This window comes from Benincasa hispida, chromosome 3 (assembly GCF_027475165.1).
Source record: "Benincasa hispida cultivar pf3 chromosome 3, pf3_genome.v1.1, whole genome shotgun sequence".
NCBI lineage: Eukaryota > Viridiplantae > Streptophyta > Magnoliopsida > Cucurbitales > Cucurbitaceae > Benincasa > Benincasa hispida.
The window spans coordinates 47,220,024-47,239,201 of NC_143480.1; the positions used below are offsets into that span (position 1 = coordinate 47,220,024).

A 19,178-nucleotide genomic window follows, 5' to 3' on the forward strand; every position below is an offset into this window, starting at 1 on the left:
CGACAAATACATAGGTGTACACGATGTGGTCAGAGAGGACATAACAAGAAAACGTGCAGAAAAACATTTATAACACCTGGCGTTGACCCATCTAAACTAAATAATATGTAATTTTTGTTTCGTTTTTTCTGTACAACACCAATTATACTATACAAATTTATATTGTACAATATGTAATTTTAGCACCAATTATACTATACAACATGTAACTTTAGCAAAATTTATCTAAACGATCACTTAGTTATTTATTTGCTTAGTTAAATGTACGACACCAATTATATTCTACAAATCTAATACGAATTTATCTAAATGATCACATAACAAAAACTAAACGATCGCATAACAAAATTTAAATGATTGCATAACAAAAGTTAAACGATCATATAACAAAAACTAAACGATTGCATAACAGATATCTAAACGATTGTATAACAGACATCTAAATGATCATGTGACAAAAACTAAACGATCGCATAAACATATATTTAAACAATCGCATAATAGTTAGCCAAACGATCGGATAACAAAACTTAAACGATCACATAACAAAAACTAAACGACCGCATAATAGATATCTAAATGATCGCATAATAGATATCTAAACGACCCTATAAAAAAAACTAAATGATCGTTTCGATCGTATAATGAATATCTAAACAATCGCATAACAGTTAGCTAAACGATCGCATAACAGATGTCTGCATAACAGTTAGCTAAACGATCGCTTAGTAGTCTCTATCTGATCGCTTAGTAATATCTAAACGCTCGCTTAATATTCTCTAAATGCTCGCTTAGTATTCTCTATCCAATCAGTTAGTATTCTCTCTACGAATACTTGACAACTTATAAGGTCTCCCTCAATTTCATTCATTTCTTGATAGTTGAGAGACGTGCGTTCACCAAACGGTCTGAAGACTTTTTAAAAATTAAGGGTAATTTTGGAATTTCACATGGACACAAGGTTAGTGATACAAAAGTTTTTAGAAAAAGGTTATTGGTAGAAAAGTTTTTGAGTTTCGGGTTATTTTGTGAAATTTTCCTATTTTTTTTAGCATTTTCCGAAGAAAAGTCATTGAAGGTATAATTCTAGAACCGAAGAATCAAGAGGGTTCACGAATCGTCTACTTGCCGCGTTTCTTTTGTATAAATCGACCTTCCCGTTTCCATGTTTTGATTCTTACAATTCCTAATTGTCGTACTTCACTGCACATTAATCTATCGTCTTCGTTACTTAGGGCTTCCTTCAATTACTGAACGGCTATGGCGAAAGACGGTCCCAACTGGGATGGGTTGCTCAAATGGAGTCTTGCTCACTCCGACGGAACTCGCCCTAATCGTAATTTGAGGTCCTCTCTCTCTCTCTCTCTCTGTCTGCTTGAATTGTCGATTAATCAAGTACTAAGATCTGTTTCTCGTCTTTGATATCTCATGTATTTGTTAATAGCTTTATTGGGTTATTGCTGTTGAAGCTATTGTGGTGCTTTTGCATTCTCTAACTGTTGTAGATGTTATTTTAGAAGATTGTTTTAGTTGCGAAGAACAATAAGAATTATTAATCTGTAAGGAGACGTTATTTGCTTAATACCCATTTCAGTAATGGAATCAATTTACTAGGTTAACTGACTATGCATCTCTTTAACACATATCTGCAATGATTTTTAAGTCGTCTTCCAGCATTAATTGTGTTAGTATGTGGGTGTATACCATAGTTGTTGCTATTGTTGCTGATTTTGAAGATGTGAACCTTGGTTTCAAATTATGTTGTGTGGCCGTGGTTAGATTTATCTGTTTTGCACGATGTGTTTCCTGGATGATTTATTAAAAGGTGGTGTTGAATTACGTCTTTTTTATTTTTTTCCCAGTGAGGAGGATAGGAGATGGTTTATGGAAGCAATGCAAGCTCAGAGTGTTGATGTTGTCCAGCGCATGAAGGAGATAACTCAAGTGATGCAGACTCCTGAGCAAGTCTTGGAAGCTCAAGGTGTTAATTCAGAGGATATTGAAGGTACTTTCATTTTCAGAACTATCCTTTTCCCTAGTCTCTCCGGGCAGGGGTTCTATTTCCTCTTAAGGACATTTTCTAAATTGTTGTGGTACATTTTCTGATCCTTGTAGATATGCTTGATGAGCTACAAGAGCATGTCGAGTCGATTGACATGGCCAATGGTAAAGTACTCTCTTTATTGCATTATATAAATTAATTGTTGGGTGGATGTGGATTGTTTCTATGATACCTTACGGGGAAGCATGACATGCTTTCATTTCTTTAAGAGAAAAACAGTTGGTAGAATCTACGAATTGCACTCAATTGACCGTGGTCTTTGTAGTTTCTATATGCTTTTGAGACAGAGGGCTTTTCATTGCTCTAGGTTGGTTGCTGTTAGGTTAGGCACCTAGTTTGATATATATCATGGAATAAGGGAGAAGCTGCTGCAGTTTCTGGCGTACTGTCACCACAATAACTAATGTAGAATTTTTTGGGGTGCTTTTACGTAGAAAGATTAGAAATTACCTGCAAATGGGTTTTGAACTGTTACATTCTGAGCAATGTTTCCAAGTTGTGGAATTATTGTTGAACTTTTTTCCAAGAATAAAATGTCACCGTTGAGTTTATGGTATCACTTCTTTGAGTGAAATTGTTTCTCATCCTCTTCACACTAATCATATTGCTGACAGACCTTCACTCTATTGGTGGGCTGCATCCTCTTCTTGGATATCTTAAGAATCCCCATGCAAATATTCGAGCCAAAGCTGCAGAAGTTGTGACCACTATCGTTCAGAATAACCCACGAAGTCAACAACTGGTGATGGAATTGAATGGTTTAGAGTCGCTTCTCATGAACTTTACTTCAGACCCTGATGTCACTGCTCGGACCAAAGCTCTTGGTGCTATATCCTGTCAGTATACAGATTCCTTTTTTTTCCTCTTTTTTTTGGTGAATAAGTGTTCAATTTGTTTCTGTATAGGCTTTAGGGGCTTTTGTGTATGTTGCTGACTTTGTTTTCGGTTTTGTTTTTGTTTTCCCTTTGGCTGCTTTCTCTGCAGCTTTAATCCGATACAACAAACCTGGTATTGCTGCATTCCGACTTGCAAATGGTTATGCAGGCTTGAGAGATGCTCTTGGCTCCGAGAGTGTAAGATTTCAAAGGTAATTATGATTGAATCATAATCCATCACCTCCAACCACCTTGCCTTCACGACCTTAGGAAAATCCCATTTCCTCTTGGGAGTTTTAGGAGCTATAGGAATGAATATAATAATGTTCATTACTTCGATGCAATAAGTTCTTAGGTTTGAATGACAAATAGTGTAAATCCCTCTGTTTGGGGATAGCTGTTGTAATTGATCGAGTCTGTTTCTTTGTTATACAACTACTCATTGAGGGAACCATTGTGCAGGAAAGCCCTTAACTTAGTCCATTACCTGCTGCATGAAAATACTTCAGATTGCCACATAGTGAATGAACTCGGATTTCCTCGTATTATGCTACACCTGGCATCCAGTGATGATGCTGAGGTACGGGAAGCTGCTCTTCGTGGCCTCCTCGAACTTGCCAAGGACAAGACAGGTGAGAATGGTGGAGGGTTAGGTGAAGATGATGACAAGTTAAAGCAGGTTCTGGAGGAACGGATAAAGGGAATCAGTTTACTGTCACCTGAAGATCTTGGGGCAGCTAGGGAAGAAAGGCAGCTTGTCGATTCACTCTGGAACACCTGCTACAAAGAACCATCATCTCTCCGTGAAAAGGGTCTTCTTGTTCTTCCTGGAGAGGATGCACCACCTCCTGATGTTGCTAGTAAGCATTTTGAACCTCCTCTGAGAGCTTGGTCGGGAAGGCCTCCGGCTGATACAAGTCCTAAAACCGAAAAGAAAGAAACTCCTTTATTGCTGGGCTTAGGTTCTGCACCTGCACCTGCACCTGCACCTGAAGCTAGAGATGTTACTTCCAGTTCCACATCGAATACGAAAGAAGAAGTGGATTCGACTTCATAACTTAGGCTGTATATTTACTAGTTTTAACACCTGTTCAATGATCCTACTTTTTCCTTCCTCTGTGCCATGGTTGAACTTGCACCACCAAGGCACATCAAATAGGTAGTGGCCTCACCACTTCCTCTGTTATAGTCAAGGGTGATGTAGTTTTATGCCATCTTTGAGATATTTATTACCAAACTTCATTTCGATAGAATTCTATTTTTTGTGATTAGTTGGATTAAGAATGAAAAATCAATTATTGTTGAACTTGAAAAAAGAGTCCATTTTAGTTGCTAGATATTGCTTTGCAAGACTTCACTTGGAATGATTTGTGCGTTATTTACGAATTTATATAGAAGTAATTATGCAATCTTTATTTTTGATATATTCTTTTTACAATAATAAATTAATCTCTCACTTTTCGTGAGTGTAGCTAATATATTGTAATGAAGTTTAAATATACTGTAAGGAGGAGGAGATTATATAAATCTCAATGTTTCGTGTAGCTAATATGATTCCTTTTACTGTTTACAATTTTTTTCTCGCTTTCATTCATTATCGATTTTTAATGACATTTTCCCCATATTCTCTAAGTTATAAATGCTTGCATCATCTAGAAAAACAACAAAAGGTAGAACATATTATATTATCGTCATTAATGTTTTTGAGGTTGAATAAAAAATGCTTGGAGTTTGACAGTATTCAATGAGAATCCTCCAAAATCAACTTCATTTAGAATTAGATGTAACTTTACAGTTTGTAAAACAAACGAAAATTCTCTCTTCCATTGATAGAAGGATCTTCCCATTACAGTTACATAAGCTAGGAAAACAAAACCTTAGCAATGAAGAACTAATAAAACCAAAAGACATCGAAGCCTAACAGCCATCTACAACAACTGAGGAGGGCAAAAAGTAATGACATAACGAGAAGCCCTACATCTGTTAAGACTGGAGGAATCATCATAAGCATAGCTATAAGCCTTGGGACATATGGCTTTAAACAAGTGAGCAAACAGAGTAGGCTTGCAAGTATTTGGATTTGCATATTGTCCTGTGCAACAATACTTAGCCGATTGCATAGCCAAACAAGCACTCTTGCAGCCCACAACCTTGCTGCCCCTTCTCACCTCTAGCGTCGACGGGCAACAAACGTTCACATCGACCTCGCAAGACGCCACCCCACAGCCAACCCCTCCTCCGACCGGCTTCATTGACACAGGCAAGTTAAACCCATCCACCAGACTCACATCGTAGAAATGTAGGGGTGATGTCGACGACCCTAGCGTCATTTCCACCAATGTGGCTGGTGGTTCACCCCCAGATCCTCCACAATGTAGTTGGCCGCCGCAGTCGCCCGTGTCGCACGAGCCTTTACCGTTGGAGTCAAAGTTGCAGCCTTGCCTACCCCATATTCTCCCCGACCATTTGTCGGGTACGTCGATGACTACTTCCTGGCCACTTCCGAGTAAGAAACCCCCATCTTTCGGCGTGTTCTGCCCTGCACCGCCAAGAATTCCCGGCCATATGCTTTCGTTACAGTTGTTGACTATGATGATTTGTTCCCCATCTGCACAAAAACAACACAAATCAGTACATTTGTAAAGCTCTGTTCTCTAGAAAAAGAACACAACGGATTCAAGATGAGACCAGGAGAGAGTAGTACTTGTGATTAAGAAAGGCATTGATGAACAGAGAAGAATGTAGATGATGAGAAGTGAAACAGCTGCCATAGCTTCAGAAGATCTTGAGAATGTAAACAAAAAAAAGAGAGTTTTGGGGAAGAAGTGAAATTGAAAATGGGCATCAATGAAGAACTATATATTTGAGTTTACGATTGCTTTATCTCAATTTCCTTTTGGTGTATCACTTTCACTTTCAAATAAAGGGCAATATTCATTTCTTCTTAATGGGGCTTTCTTTTATTTCTATTTTTTCCCCTCTCATTGTGATATAATATGTTGGTTAGTTGTACGTGGTTAACCCACTGAAGTAGTTGGATTTGTGTCTAAAGACACGACCATTTGGAATCCTAAAACATGGCTATAATTTTCTTTTGTTGTAATTTATTGTATATTCTTCTTAGGTTGTCGTTCAAAGGTGTAGTCTTTTGCCCTTTTCTTTTTGTGAAGACAATTGGGATGGGTTGATTTAAATTCAAGATGAAATTGATTATATCTTTCTTTATAAATAGTAATTTCATTTAATTGATTTGCAAAGTAGTTCAAGATAGAAAATGGAAAAAAGAGGAGAAAGGTATTATAATTCTTATGAAAATTGATTTTTTTTATTTAAATTTTATAATTACATCATCATCTTTCTTTCTTAAGCAAATATTTGATTTCTTCTATTAATTAAAATACAAGTTGTTAAAATATATATTTTATAAAGTTTTCAAAATTTGAATTTGATTTTGAAAACAAAAGTAGATAAGAAAAAATCATTAGGTAGATGTAGGTCTTTGAGCTTAATTTTTAAAAAGTATATTATTTTGTATTTTCTGTTAATAAGACTAAGTATATATAGACACTACTTTCATTCATGATTTTCTTGCTTTATTACTTACTTTTTAAGAAGCATAGACAGATTTTAGAAACGAAAAAAAGTAGTTTTTGAAAACTTGATTATATATATATTTTATGTGGTTTAGAATTCAATTGTATGGTCTTAAAGAATGTGAGAAACCTAACAAAAAATTTGTAAAAAAATAGTATAATTTTCAAAATAAGAAAACCAAAAAGAAGATGGTTAACGACAAAGCTTAATTTAATTTTTAAGTGAATTATATTTTTGATTCCTTAGATTTGTGATTTGTGTCAAATTAGTTTTTATGTACAATAAAGTTGAACAATAAGTCTCCAAACATCCATAAATCGAAAGTTGATGTGACAACTTTTATAACAAAAACCCTTTTCTCACTCGTTTCTCCTATTTCTTCTTCAACTCTCTTTTGATGAACCGGTTGCTTTCAAGATTAAAAATATAATTTACCTAGAATATGTTTGAGAGTGATATTAAAAGGGTTAAAATTTCCTTTATTATTTTCAAAATTACTTATAAATTTTTAGTCCTTCGGAAATAATTTTGATGATATGAATATTGCCTTTAAAATGTAAAATTACATATTTATAAATTAGTTTTAAGTGATTATATGTGTGTTTCATAATGTTTTTCAACACAACCAAAGTGATTTAAACATTTTTTTAAAGATAGATTTTAACAAATTCAATATCATACCAAACATGTAGACGTACATAATCTTTTAAAAATTCTCATTTATAAGGTTCAAGCCACCAAGTACTCAAATATTTTTGTGAAATTAAAAATGAAAGAGTAGCCTTATAAATTATATGGCATCAATTCTAAAAACCTTTTATTTCCATCCTATACACAATTTTGTCTACATAAAAGAACAAAATTAAAGTAATTAAATGGTAAGCTTTAGATACAAATTGGAATAATTAACATTTTACTTTATGGGATTATTTATGTTTAAATTCTGCAGGGAGAATATAATGATTTTATCTTTTTGATTCTTCTCCAATAAGATTGCATTTAAAAGTTACAAATAACCAAATAAAAAAGGAAACAGAAAGAATGGAAGTTGGAGAATGATTTGCCATTTGAGAATCTCATACCAACTTAACATTTTCTTTAATTAAAAAATTATAAATAAAATAGTAAATGAATATCTTAGAACTCTATCTACCTCCATTACAAAATTACTGGATAACAACTTAATTAAATAACAAATAATAAACTAAAAAAAAAAGGTAACTTTTGTTTATCATCCTCCTTTTTATGATATTAGAGACCATCTAAACATAGCTCAGAAAATAAATTAATTATAATCACCATCTTCAAGGTCAATAGTTCGATCTTCATCTTATAATAATAAAACTTGACGAGAGAAAAAAAGAAAGAAAGTTGAAAGTATAATATTTTGACCTCCCTCTCTTTTTGAATTGAAACAATTCAACCATCTTCATATTGTCTTATACTAAATATTATTATTATTACTATCATTATCACATATATTTTTAAATGAAAAGAGAAGTTGTAACAATACATACTTTTGTTACTTTTTGTTATTATTATATTTTGTCAAATATTATTAATATTTTAGATATAAGATGTAAGATTTGGAATAAGCATATTCTAAAGAGGAGTTGGAAAGATTATGGCAAATGGCTCTTCAAAAGTTAAGATTTGGGCTCTTTTAAAATCTTTTGAATAAGAAATAGGTTTAAACTTTAAAGGGATTAAGTTGGAATATTTGTTGTTCAAGCATACTACTTCTAAAGCTCCATTTCATAGGCCATCTCCCCAAATATATATATATATATATATATATATATATATATATATATATTTTGTATAAATTATTATGTTTGTGTGTATAATAATATTGATCTTTTTAATATGTAAATCATATAAACATTTATGTGGTATAATTTTGATTAAATTATAAATTTAATCTTAATAGTTTGTTAAAACCTTCGAAAAAATTACATTTTCTACTTTTTACAAATTTGGGTTTATCTATGATCCAAATCCCATAGAAATGATGCAGACATGTACAACATTATTGATAAACGATCTACTTTTTTTTTTCTTTAAAGTTCAAACCAAATGTGTGGCTATAAATTTTATGGCTATTTTAAAATATAACAAAATTTTAGAACTATCAATGATAGACACTGATAGACTGATACTGATAGACTTCTATCAGTGTCTATTATTGTCACATAGACTTCTATCAATGTCACTGATAGACACTAATAGAAGTAATTGTCTATCAACGTCTATCATTGATAGTTCTAAAATTTTGCTATATCTTGTAAATATTTTCAACAGTTTAATCATTTGAAATAATTTTCCTAAATTTTAAGGTTTTTAATCGAGGGTATTACACTGATGATGAGCTATGAAAAATTAATTCGCAGAGAGAAAGAAAATTGAGAGTAAGCTCCAAATTAGTTTCACTAAAAATGACAAATTCTTTGCCACATGAATAAAATAATAATAAATGAAGCTCCATGATTGTTACAATTATCCTTGATTTTTCCTATATATTAACTCTAGTGGACCTCAATTGATAATTATTTAATTATTTTTTTTTCAAATTAACCTTATAAATATAAATATGACTTTGTCCATCAATCTTTTAAAAATATTTTCAAAACCTAATTAAAGCAAAATTTTGAAAATTAAAAGAGTACACAATTTTTGTTTTTGAAAGGATCAAAATATTTTCTTTGTTTTTTTTCCAAGAAAGGTATCGAAACTAGGAGAGAGTAAACGTAAACTTTAAGAATAGAAAACTAAAAACAAAATGGATATCAAATGAGCCGTTGATTATTAATTTAAAGAAATGATTTGTGTTGGCTCTCTTGACTTTAGCAGCAATGGTTCTTCATTAATACAGAGGTGGGGCTTTGAGGGCAGCAAGAAGATTGAACAGCTTCCATAATGGCTCGACATTTCATCATCTCATCCTATATAATTTGGTTCAACACCACATGAAATAATTAGTAATCAATTTGGATAATAGTTCTAAATGATCTGTTCTAACTTAGTTAATTAGAAGATGATATGGTAATTAAGTTGGTGATTAAACTTTGTCAACGTGTGATGCAACTAGGTAGAAGAGAAAGAATATCATAGATTTGTCAATCTATGTTCATCCAATTCTGTAATCATAATTTGTCACATGACAAATTCTTCTTACTTCATTTTAGAAATATTTATGATTTTTTTTTTTGTGTATTAATTAGAGTGATCTGGGTCCATCCGGGATGCATTTAATTCTTGTTCTAAAAGAAAACATAAGGGTTGTTTGGTAGACAATTCAAATTCTGTTCATGTTTTCAGATTCATTGAGTTAATGAGTCTCGGTTTGGTAGACAATTTGAATTTTGTTACATTTTCGAAAGTTGTTTTCGAATTATTTGATCTAAATAGTGAAAATTTTGAAAATAACATTTTTATGTCTTAGGGTATTCAAATTTTGAATTTGAAATTTTAAAATGGTGGGTATTAAAAAAAAGATAAAATTTAAATAAATATAGTATTTCATTTAATAAAAAATATATATATTACAAGATAAATATTTTACAAATTTTTTAACATAAATCGAGTTCATAAATTAATCAATAATAATTTATATTCATTTGAATATTTAGTGAGCAATTATAATTAGTTTTGTAGATTATAAACATATAATCAAACACATTTTTGAACAATTTTTAAAATTGAAACTAAATTTCTTAATATGCTATTAAACACATTTGTTTTCAAATTGAGATTTAATTTTTTAAAGTTATTTTCATTGAATCATTTGTTTTCAAATTGGTTACCAAACATGCAATCCCAATATACTTTTGATAACTTTAAATGAATGGATCATGTTAAAAAAAGTCAAATCACATCAACTTAATTGTCATATGTTATCCTTCTAATTAGGGCATCCAATGACGATCCTATTTAAAACCACTTAATATGAAACTCAAAAGAGTGTAATAAAATAAAAAATATGTTAGAATTAAAAAGTAAGAAAGAATTGATAGGCCAATTTAATTACCTTATGATGCTGATCGAAGAGGCTCATAAAATATGAAAGAGAAGATTGAGAGGTGATTGGAGGAAGCAAATCTAAACAACACCAAATTGAAGAGATAGCAATGAGACTTGGTTTGAAAGGGATGAGCCTGTAATCCAACACTGCTCCAATAAGCAACTCTTTGATCTTCACCATCAAAACATAATCAGCTTCTTCTCCAATGGAAGACTCCAATAATTTCAGACCCAAAAGTTGGATGTAATAATAAGGTGTTGGACAACTTAGATGCCAATCCAATGCTTCTAGCAATATCATCTCCATTCTTTCAATGCAGCTTTGATCAAACACATGATCCATATAATCCTCCATCTTCAATAATAGTATTATCCAAATCATCAATATTCATTACAATATATATAATGATTCTTTTAATGATTTGTTTTATGTTCTTAAAGATCAAAAACCACCTAATACTAATAGATTTATAAATTTTTTAAGAAATATCAATACATATTTAATAGCGATGTTCAACCTTTCGATTTACATCAAACGTTAGAGTAGCCAAAAGGTTTCTTTTAATCTAACTTTTCATAATTTTTTGAATTTCTAACCAAAATTATGATTATTATTATTATAGAAAAAAGGAAAACTAATTAGTTCATAAAAAAATCATTTAAAAAGATTTACCTGAATTTCACTTAAAGTTGGAGGATAGGTCTCGTGGAATTTGCTGGCTATGGATAAGCATGCAACAGCCAATAATTCAACCATCCAATCCTTCCATTCCTGCCATTTCAATTATATATATTATTCTTTTGCTAATTAAGTAAATACTTTGGTTATTCCTTGTAAAATGAACTAATTAATTTAAGATAGTTAAGGTTTATTGAATTAATTAGTGTTGAGAATCTAATCTATCTTATAATGAAATGTAATCCATATTTCTTTAATATGACAGACATTCGGGTTAAGAGTTCGGCATGAATCCATCAACAATACCCAAATGGGAAATTTACTTTTTAAGTTTCTCAAACCCATCAACAAAAAATGAAGAAATGTGCTTACTTTGGATCTGTTCTTAGATATGAAGCGATCAAGGTAATTTGCAGCAAGAAAAACAGTTCCATATGAGAAATTCCATCGACTTCTACACTGAAAAATATTTAAGAATAAAAATGTTAAAAGAACTCATTTACTTATTTATTTTTTTTTCTTTTAGATGAAAATCAATGGAAGAAAAACTTGACCTTGATAAGCCATTGAATACATCTAAGCCTCACAAAAACAAGACTTTTACTTTCAAGAAACTCCTTATAATGAGGTTCAGGCATGTAACTCATCTCCTTCTCCATGCACACTGACACGGCCTGCTCGTCTTCTTCCTTCATCGTCGTAGTCATACAAACCGAACCCATGACGCTTTTACCGTAACCACCATGCTTTTCGTTACGAGTCTCAGTTGAACACGAGAGCCAATCCTCATCACAAAGCAAAGCTTCCATATTGGGTAGAAAGAAAAAAAAAGAATAATAGAAGTCGATCGACAATTCGAACGACGAAGTTAAATACCTCTTTTTCTCGAGATATTTCAACAAACTCATAAATGAAAAAGAGAATTATTATAACCTAGCTAACACGCCCGTAAGATCTAGATATATTTACGTCTCATTTGATAACGTATTTTGTTAAGGTGATGTTTTTTTTTAAAGAGGTAAATTGATAAGATGTAGATGATCATGAAGGTTGAGAGTGGGAAATTTAAGGAGGAGAAAGCATGTCCCACATGAAAAGGGTAAATGGTTAAGTATGGGATATTTTTGGTCATTTATTTAGGTGAGAGCACGAGGGATATGCTGGTTGAAGCTGAGCCCTTACAAAACCCTAAAATTGAAGTAAATAAGTTCTTTTGGCTCAGAAGGAAAAGCTGTTTTCAACAACTCAACTGCCCTCTCCAACTGGAATCAATTACTTCTTTCCCAATTGCTCATACTTTTTCTTCAATCATTTGAAAATGCATTCGAGTAAATAAGAGTTTACTTTTAATTCAATAACTTAATACTTTTGCTTGTTAGTAATAGTCTAGTTGATTTAGCATGGACATATTTTAGTTTAATTCTTAGAAACTTAAAATTAGATTATATTACAAATTTGTTGGAGAAAGTTAGAATTTATTTGAGAAAATACTCCTAAATAGTTTCAATGGTCCTTGTGATATGAATCATCTAGGACATCAAATTATCAATTAAATTTTATATAATAATTTTGATGTAATTTTATTGTTTTCTAAATTTATCATTTTCAGGACATTTTAAGTAGGGGTATTTTAGTCAATTTTACTATGAACTATGATATGCCATTAGAGTTTTCTTTGGGAGGCTATTAAAACCTTACCTTTAGATTGTTTAGATTAGTTTACGATAAATCAGGTTTTAGTCTTTGTATGTCTTTCAAGATTAATTAGCTAGGAGAGCTTCTTGAATTTGTAATTCATATGTTAAGTTGCATGTCAAGAACATTCATTTTGTGGAGTGTTTGAATCTTAGGACAAAGAACCTATTCTTTGTCTCAAGCGCTTTGATCTTAAGATAATATGTATCTACAATCCAATCTAGAATTGAAATTGTCGCCTTAAGAATTTTAGTGATGGAGAATTAGAAGCTCTCATGCCAAAAGAGTTCTTAATTCCAATTCGTTAAGATTTTCATAACATTTTGTCAAACTATTAAGACAAAATTATTTGAGGATCATAGGATCTAAATTCTAACGTTTTCCTAATCATAGAGATTACTTTTTTTAGTTTTCCATAAGACAAATTTTGAAAACACTCTTAAAATGTAAACAACAAAACATAGAAACCAATTGATGGAATGAGAGTTTATAGGATTAATTTTCAAATAAAAAAATTACTTGAAAATTAAACACAAGTAAAATGATTGCCAAACATGACTTATATTAATTTTTGAATGATTAAAAGCATGATTTGAAGTTATTTTGAGTACAATAAAAGTTATTTTAGTTATGAAAAAAATTATTTTAAATGATAAAACAACTAAAAATATTTATACATAATAGCAAAATATCACGGTCTATCTGTGATAAACCGTGACAAATAGCGATGAACTACTATTTGTATCTATCTGCATCATGGTAGACATAGATAGTCTATCGCTGTCAATCACAGATAGACTGTGATATTTTACTATTATTTGTAAATATTTTGGTTCATTTTCCTATATTTGAAAAGAACCCTTTAGTTATCTCAAACTAAAAATCACCAAAGCTTGCCTTCAAGAGAAGTTATTCTATTCATTAGTAGAAATATCTCAACTACCAAACTATATGGTAAATTACTACTGTTACTGTAATTGAAGAGAGGTTCAACTTGAACAGTGTACTTGTGCATGAGAGTCATTATTTGAGAGTAGGTGAAGTGTGAGTGACCCAGCATTCATCCATAAATGGCTGTTCTCTTTTGCTTTTGCCATTATTGTTCCCACACATACAATCTCAAAACTTCTTACCATATGTAGTACAATATTCCCACAATTTCACATATCTACGTGCACCAAAAAGGAAATTATAAACTTGAGAAACAAACAACAGAACAGAGATAGAATCATTACAACCTGTAGCTTGAGTCTTCAATCCTGCAACTTTTGGGACCAAAATTTTCATAAACCGAACTTGGTACACTGGACCTTTCCCATTAACTTTCATGGCGAGTCTCCAAATGTCGAAGCAAAATCTCGGTATCACTAAGCCCCTGCTTTAACTTCAGTGGTTTGAAGCAGGAAAACCATGGAATTCATATATAGCAATAAGTTAAACCAACCATAATTGTATTAAGGAATTTCCCACCTAGGGTCATTGCAGCACGTACGATGAGAAGCTGAAACCTGATCTTCCCTCGTTTGTGGATTTAAGTTCAAGCTTCTGAAATGGGCTGCAGATTTCATGCAGTAACTTGTTAACTACATTGTTAAAGCAGAGGAAAGCTGTATTTAATCTGTGGTTATAATTAAGATTCATACCTACTATTAGGGTCATAGTAGAAGCCATTGATAGAACCGTCACTACAAGAGAAGCAAACATAATAAAAGCCAGCTATAGTTAACCCACAATCGGTTCCAACATTCACAAAGTATTGCTCTTTCCATCTCTGCAAAGCAACCATAATCCTTGGTCTTAAGAACGTAATAATGTTTATGGACACTGAAACAGTAACTGTAAAAGGAGGTCAGAATACCATAAAGATGCATGGATAATTACTAAGGTCCAAAGATTTTCCGCCATCAACTTCCACCTGGTTCTGGAACAGATTTTTTAAAAAAGGTAAACGTAAAAAAAACAGACCGTTATCAATGGAGCTAAAAGTACTAAATGAAGGGATGTATTGACTATGGGGTCCTCACCATCAGGGGAGCAAATGACGGAAATTTGGTCCAGTGCCTTATATCATCTTCTGGTCTGAAATATTGTAAAAAAGGACTTAAGAGGTTAAGATTTTTATGTTCTTACCGATATTAAAGTTCACATCAGAAATAAACTTGTTTTCAACAGCTCGATACAAATAAGCTTGGTGATTCTTGTTAGTTTATATATTAATTACATACGCTGCTTGCCATTTTCCAGTGAAGAAATTATAATTCTTGCCATCCACAATTTCTCCTTCCCAAAAGGTTACTACCTGTCACAATCAGAAAAGCCAAACAAATTTTCAAATGAAGCTATAGTAATATCATTCCAAACAAGGCACTAGATAAATTCAGTAGAATCCAGCACCCAAGGTTTTCAAAACATGAATTTAAGCAAGTATAATTTCTCAAATAGAATGGAATCAAGTAATGTAAATTGTGTATTTTTTTTTTTGTATTGAAGTAATTATAGTTCTAATATAGCTACTAGATCGATATATGAGATGCTTTGTCATTATTCATTAATAAAAAAATTTTATTTTAACCAATTCATCATTGGCTCCATTTACCCCAATCTCTCCCACTTTATTCAGAAGATGACATCTTCTCTTGGCAGTTGCCACTGATGCACGCTATTGAAATATGGAAATGAGCAAAAATCTGACCTCTAAAGGTTGTCTTGGATCTTCTTGTGTAAGTATTGCCATGAAAAGAAAAGTAAAAAATTGATGGTCTAATGCTACGGCGTTTATTTATTTATTTATTTCAATCTTTCATTCAGTAACAATGAAAGAAAGAGGGCATACACAAAAGAAAAAGGAAAATGGAGAAGATTTTTATTATCAATTGGAATAGATATGGAGAGGTTGTTAGTGATATTGTTTTGATGGGCTCACAAAGTGGGATGATAAGAATGTCATCCTCCACCCACGACAAAATCGATCAATGAAAATATTTCCCAGTCTGAGATGGGTACAGAGGTTAAGAATCATTTTTAGTTTGGAAAACATGGAAATGAAAATAAGAAAGAGCCCTTCTTGTTGGGTAAGAAACAGCAATTTTTTTTCAGGTACAGAATATGTAAGAATCATTCTTTAGTTCCCACTCAAGTAAACAATGCGAATGGAAATAAGAGAAAATTAATTTTCTCTGAACAAGTAAATATAATCATCGTCATACCCATACTGTTTTTTAGCTACTACATTGTGTGGTTTTAGTTGATTAAAATGAGCCAAATGCTTATTGTCAGCACCTACAGAGTTTTTTTAAAGGAAATTCTCAAAAGTACGTTCGTTCTTAAGAGAGGAATGATGAGCAACAATGCAATACATTTCATAAAATCCATCATCAAGCATGTGCAACACATTCTCAAATCAAAGTCAAAGAGGAAAGTACGCTCATTTGCTAAGTTAAAAGGTGCATCTAGTAGTAATGCAAAATGGGTTTATAAAAGAGTATGACAACAATTAAAACAAGCAGGTCGTGTTTCTTGCAGCAGAAGAGAAATATGGAGGTGATTAACAATATGATAGAAACCCCAGCCTTACCATAGGATAACCCAATGAAAAAGAAATGTAGAATCATAACCATAGAGTTCACACACAATATATTAAATAAGATCAATCAGCCAACGGAAGTCATAAATTGTGGTTATACAAGAAAGTATGCAGAAATCATACTCCATATAGCCACATATGAAAGTAATTAATAAGAGTAGTTTTTAGCTTCGTGTTAAGCATCATAAACAAGTTAATGTTTACACTCAATTTTCACAGAAAACAAACCAAGAGTTTATTTACCGGTGTGTCCGCCATAGGAACATTAAGAGCCTCCATCGTGCCACAGAGGTACCCATGTTCAAGGTCCAATCCCTGTATTCGTACATTCACCCTCCATGCCTCATCCTTTTGATTATTAGAGACATTCTGAGTACCGGAGAAGGCCTGGTACAAAAAATCATGAGGCTACTTGAAGATAATTTCAACTATTATTCAACCTAAATCAACATGGCAAATGGTTGAGTACTGAGTTAACGAAAAAACTGACGAATATGAAACCTGTCCAACACTCAACAGTGTACAAGCTTGAGGAGTGGTCTGCCTAGGATCAGCACCTACCAGCAGCAAAATTATGAATGAGAAACTCGAATCAATTTTCCAAAAGCAACTTAAGTAGGGAAAACAGTGACTCTAATGGAATCGCAAGTAAATTCAGTCCAAGAACAAGGCGATAAATTAACCGGAGAAATCGAACAAAAACAGGAAAATAGAAGAAAAACCCTAATTGATACACGTTGATTCATGGATGGATGGATCGGCAGAAGAAAAACCCCAGTTTTCAGAATCGATCAGAGGTGAGAAATATAGGAGAAGGATGGATGATGAAAAGTGGAATTACCTGAAATTTGAGAAGGCGTTGAGCTCTCAACTCGCACCGGCATCGCTTTGCCGCTAAATTTCCGGTGGTTGCAATTAGCGAGCAGTTTAACGGTTATTTATTTAACGTAAAACCGAACCTGGAAGAAGGGACTATCTAAGTGGCTTCTTGGGCGGCCAAAGGGACCAAATGCTAGATGAAAATATTTTAAAATTAACCTCTAACATTTTTAATTAGAAATATAATTTTAATAATTTGGCTCAATAGTTCATGGGTGTTCAAATGACCCGACAATCCTGACTATCTAACCCATATTATAAGAGCTGTGTTGGGATAGTTTTAATTTCGAGTTGAGTTGTACTTTTTATGTTTATTTCGAGTTGGGTCAGATTTGGGTTACACTTTTAAAAATATGGGTTGACCCAACTCAACCCAAATTTCTAATATTATTAAAAAATATATATTATAACTTATAACTCATATATATTGTTATGATGTTTATTTGAAGTTTGTAATAGATATGTTGGATTTTGTTATTTAACATGCATTTTATGAAATTTTAATTATTAGCATGTGTTCTAGACAATTTTAATAATTTTAAGTTAATAAAAAAATGTATTAGAAAAAGAAAAGAAAAAATAAATAACCCGTTAGAGTTGGGTTTGGAGTCCCTATTCGAGTCATTCGATAGCCAACCCAACTAATTCGAATTTTTTGGTTGGTCCAAAAAATCTCCTCAACACAACCCAACCCCACCCATAAACACCCCTACATATGATACTTTGTCAAGCATATATATATATATATATTTTAATAAAAACATCCTTATTAATTTAAGTCATGGGTTCAACTGAAACATATTTCTATTGAAGTTTATGTGGATAAAAAAGTCATTATACCTTGTTGAACTAAAACAAAAATCTTGACTGTTGTTATTTATATAGCTTAATTCATTAACACTAACTCTTATTACTAATTTGAATGCACTTCCATGATTGATGGTTATATCAATTATCATTTTAAAAGTTAATGATTCGGCAAATCTTAGACTTTTCTATGTGATTAGAAAATACCTATATTCTTTCATAAGTTACAATATTATCTTCAAGATTTCAAAATATCTTAAAATTACTCTAGATGAAAATTGAGACTTAACAAGCGAATGATATCGTAGTACAGAATCATCTCCAAAAATCTCGATTAGAACAGACATATGCCAAATGTGAATACCACCAGAAGCCACTGACAGAATACTTAGTAAAGAGACTCGATAAATAAAGAAAGCAAGAAAACATAAATTGTAAAAATCGACACGAAGACTTATGTGATTCACTAACAATATATTAGTTATGTTCACAAGTAGGAGAATGCTTAGTTTATTATTAAAAAGAAATATCAGGTAATACAAATTATAGATGGATTAGTAAAACCATATATCACAATCTTTTTTTTTTTTTGAAAGAAAATACTTCATCAAGCCTTAAAGGCATTTGAATTACACGTGTGTTTAGTAGCTAAAGAGACAACCCATTTTGGGAAAGAATTACACCAAATACCAGACATTCTAAATCTCCTACGGGCCACTGAATTCAAGTTTCTCTTCACATGAGTAAAGGAAATTTCCATTAAAAATGAAGCAAAATTAAGAATTTTCTCTATCAAACATTCGACTTCACTGAAAGAGAAGGTGAATGGCTATGAAGCACAGATACAGATACGGCTACACGATACGGATACGATCGGATACGACGATTCGTCAATTTCTAAAAAATTAAGATATGGATATGTCTAATGATACGTCATTTTTTTATATATATTTTTAAATATATATATTTCTAAAAAACGAGGAT

General features: G+C 32.0%; 4 protein-coding genes across 6 annotated transcripts; 1 reads left to right on the forward strand and 3 right to left on the reverse strand.

Annotated features, from left to right (window-relative positions):
- The first annotated feature begins 1,035 nt into the window (after positions 1-1,035).
- LOC120074732 (uncharacterized) lies at positions 1,036-4,361 on the forward strand. Of its 2 annotated transcripts, none has more exons than XM_039027954.2 (7): positions 1,036-1,141; positions 1,236-1,346; positions 1,863-2,005; positions 2,116-2,166; positions 2,677-2,898; positions 3,047-3,149; positions 3,400-4,361. In XM_039027954.2, exons 2-7 carry the CDS (start codon positions 1,261-1,263, stop codon positions 3,992-3,994), a joined length of 1,200 nt encoding a protein of 399 aa, XP_038883882.1. In that variant the 5' UTR covers positions 1,036-1,141; positions 1,236-1,260; the 3' UTR covers positions 3,995-4,361. The 2 variants fall into 2 exon arrangements, with proteins under 2 accessions (XP_038883882.1, XP_090168293.1); XM_090312167.1 differs by having other exon boundaries at positions 1,056-1,078.
- Positions 4,362-4,667: 306 nt separating this feature from the next.
- Positions 4,668-5,912, reverse strand: LOC120074260 (thaumatin-like protein). Its single transcript, XM_039027329.2, has 2 exons — positions 5,642-5,912; positions 4,668-5,545 (listed from the first exon to the last, which is right to left on the reverse strand). The coding sequence occupies exons 1-2, from the start codon at positions 5,706-5,708 to the stop codon at positions 4,866-4,868; spliced, it is 747 nt and encodes a 248-aa protein (XP_038883257.1). The 5' UTR covers positions 5,709-5,912; the 3' UTR covers positions 4,668-4,865.
- A 3,324-nt stretch (positions 5,913-9,236) lies between these two features.
- Positions 9,237-12,268, reverse strand: CYCD7;1 (CYCLIN D7;1). Its single transcript, XM_039025004.2, has 5 exons — positions 11,785-12,268; positions 11,603-11,689; positions 11,225-11,323; positions 10,559-10,906; positions 9,237-9,473 (listed from the first exon to the last, which is right to left on the reverse strand). The coding sequence occupies exons 1-5, from the start codon at positions 12,136-12,138 to the stop codon at positions 9,375-9,377; spliced, it is 987 nt and encodes a 328-aa protein (XP_038880932.1). The 5' UTR covers positions 12,139-12,268; the 3' UTR covers positions 9,237-9,374.
- Positions 12,269-13,984: 1,716 nt separating this feature from the next.
- Positions 13,985-17,543, reverse strand: LOC120072609 (glucose-induced degradation-like protein). Of its 2 annotated transcripts, XM_039025006.2 has the most exons (9): positions 17,350-17,525; positions 17,010-17,065; positions 16,752-16,895; positions 15,151-15,224; positions 14,950-15,004; positions 14,784-14,846; positions 14,569-14,696; positions 14,396-14,480; positions 13,985-14,300 (listed from the first exon to the last, which is right to left on the reverse strand). In XM_039025006.2, the coding sequence occupies exons 1-8, from the start codon at positions 17,390-17,392 to the stop codon at positions 14,402-14,404; spliced, it is 642 nt and encodes a 213-aa protein (XP_038880934.1). In that variant the 5' UTR covers positions 17,393-17,525; the 3' UTR covers positions 13,985-14,300; positions 14,396-14,401. The 2 variants fall into 2 exon arrangements, with proteins under 2 accessions (XP_038880934.1, XP_038880933.1); XM_039025005.2 differs by having other exon boundaries at positions 13,985-14,480; positions 17,350-17,543.
- Between the last annotated feature and the right edge of the window lie 1,635 nt (positions 17,544-19,178).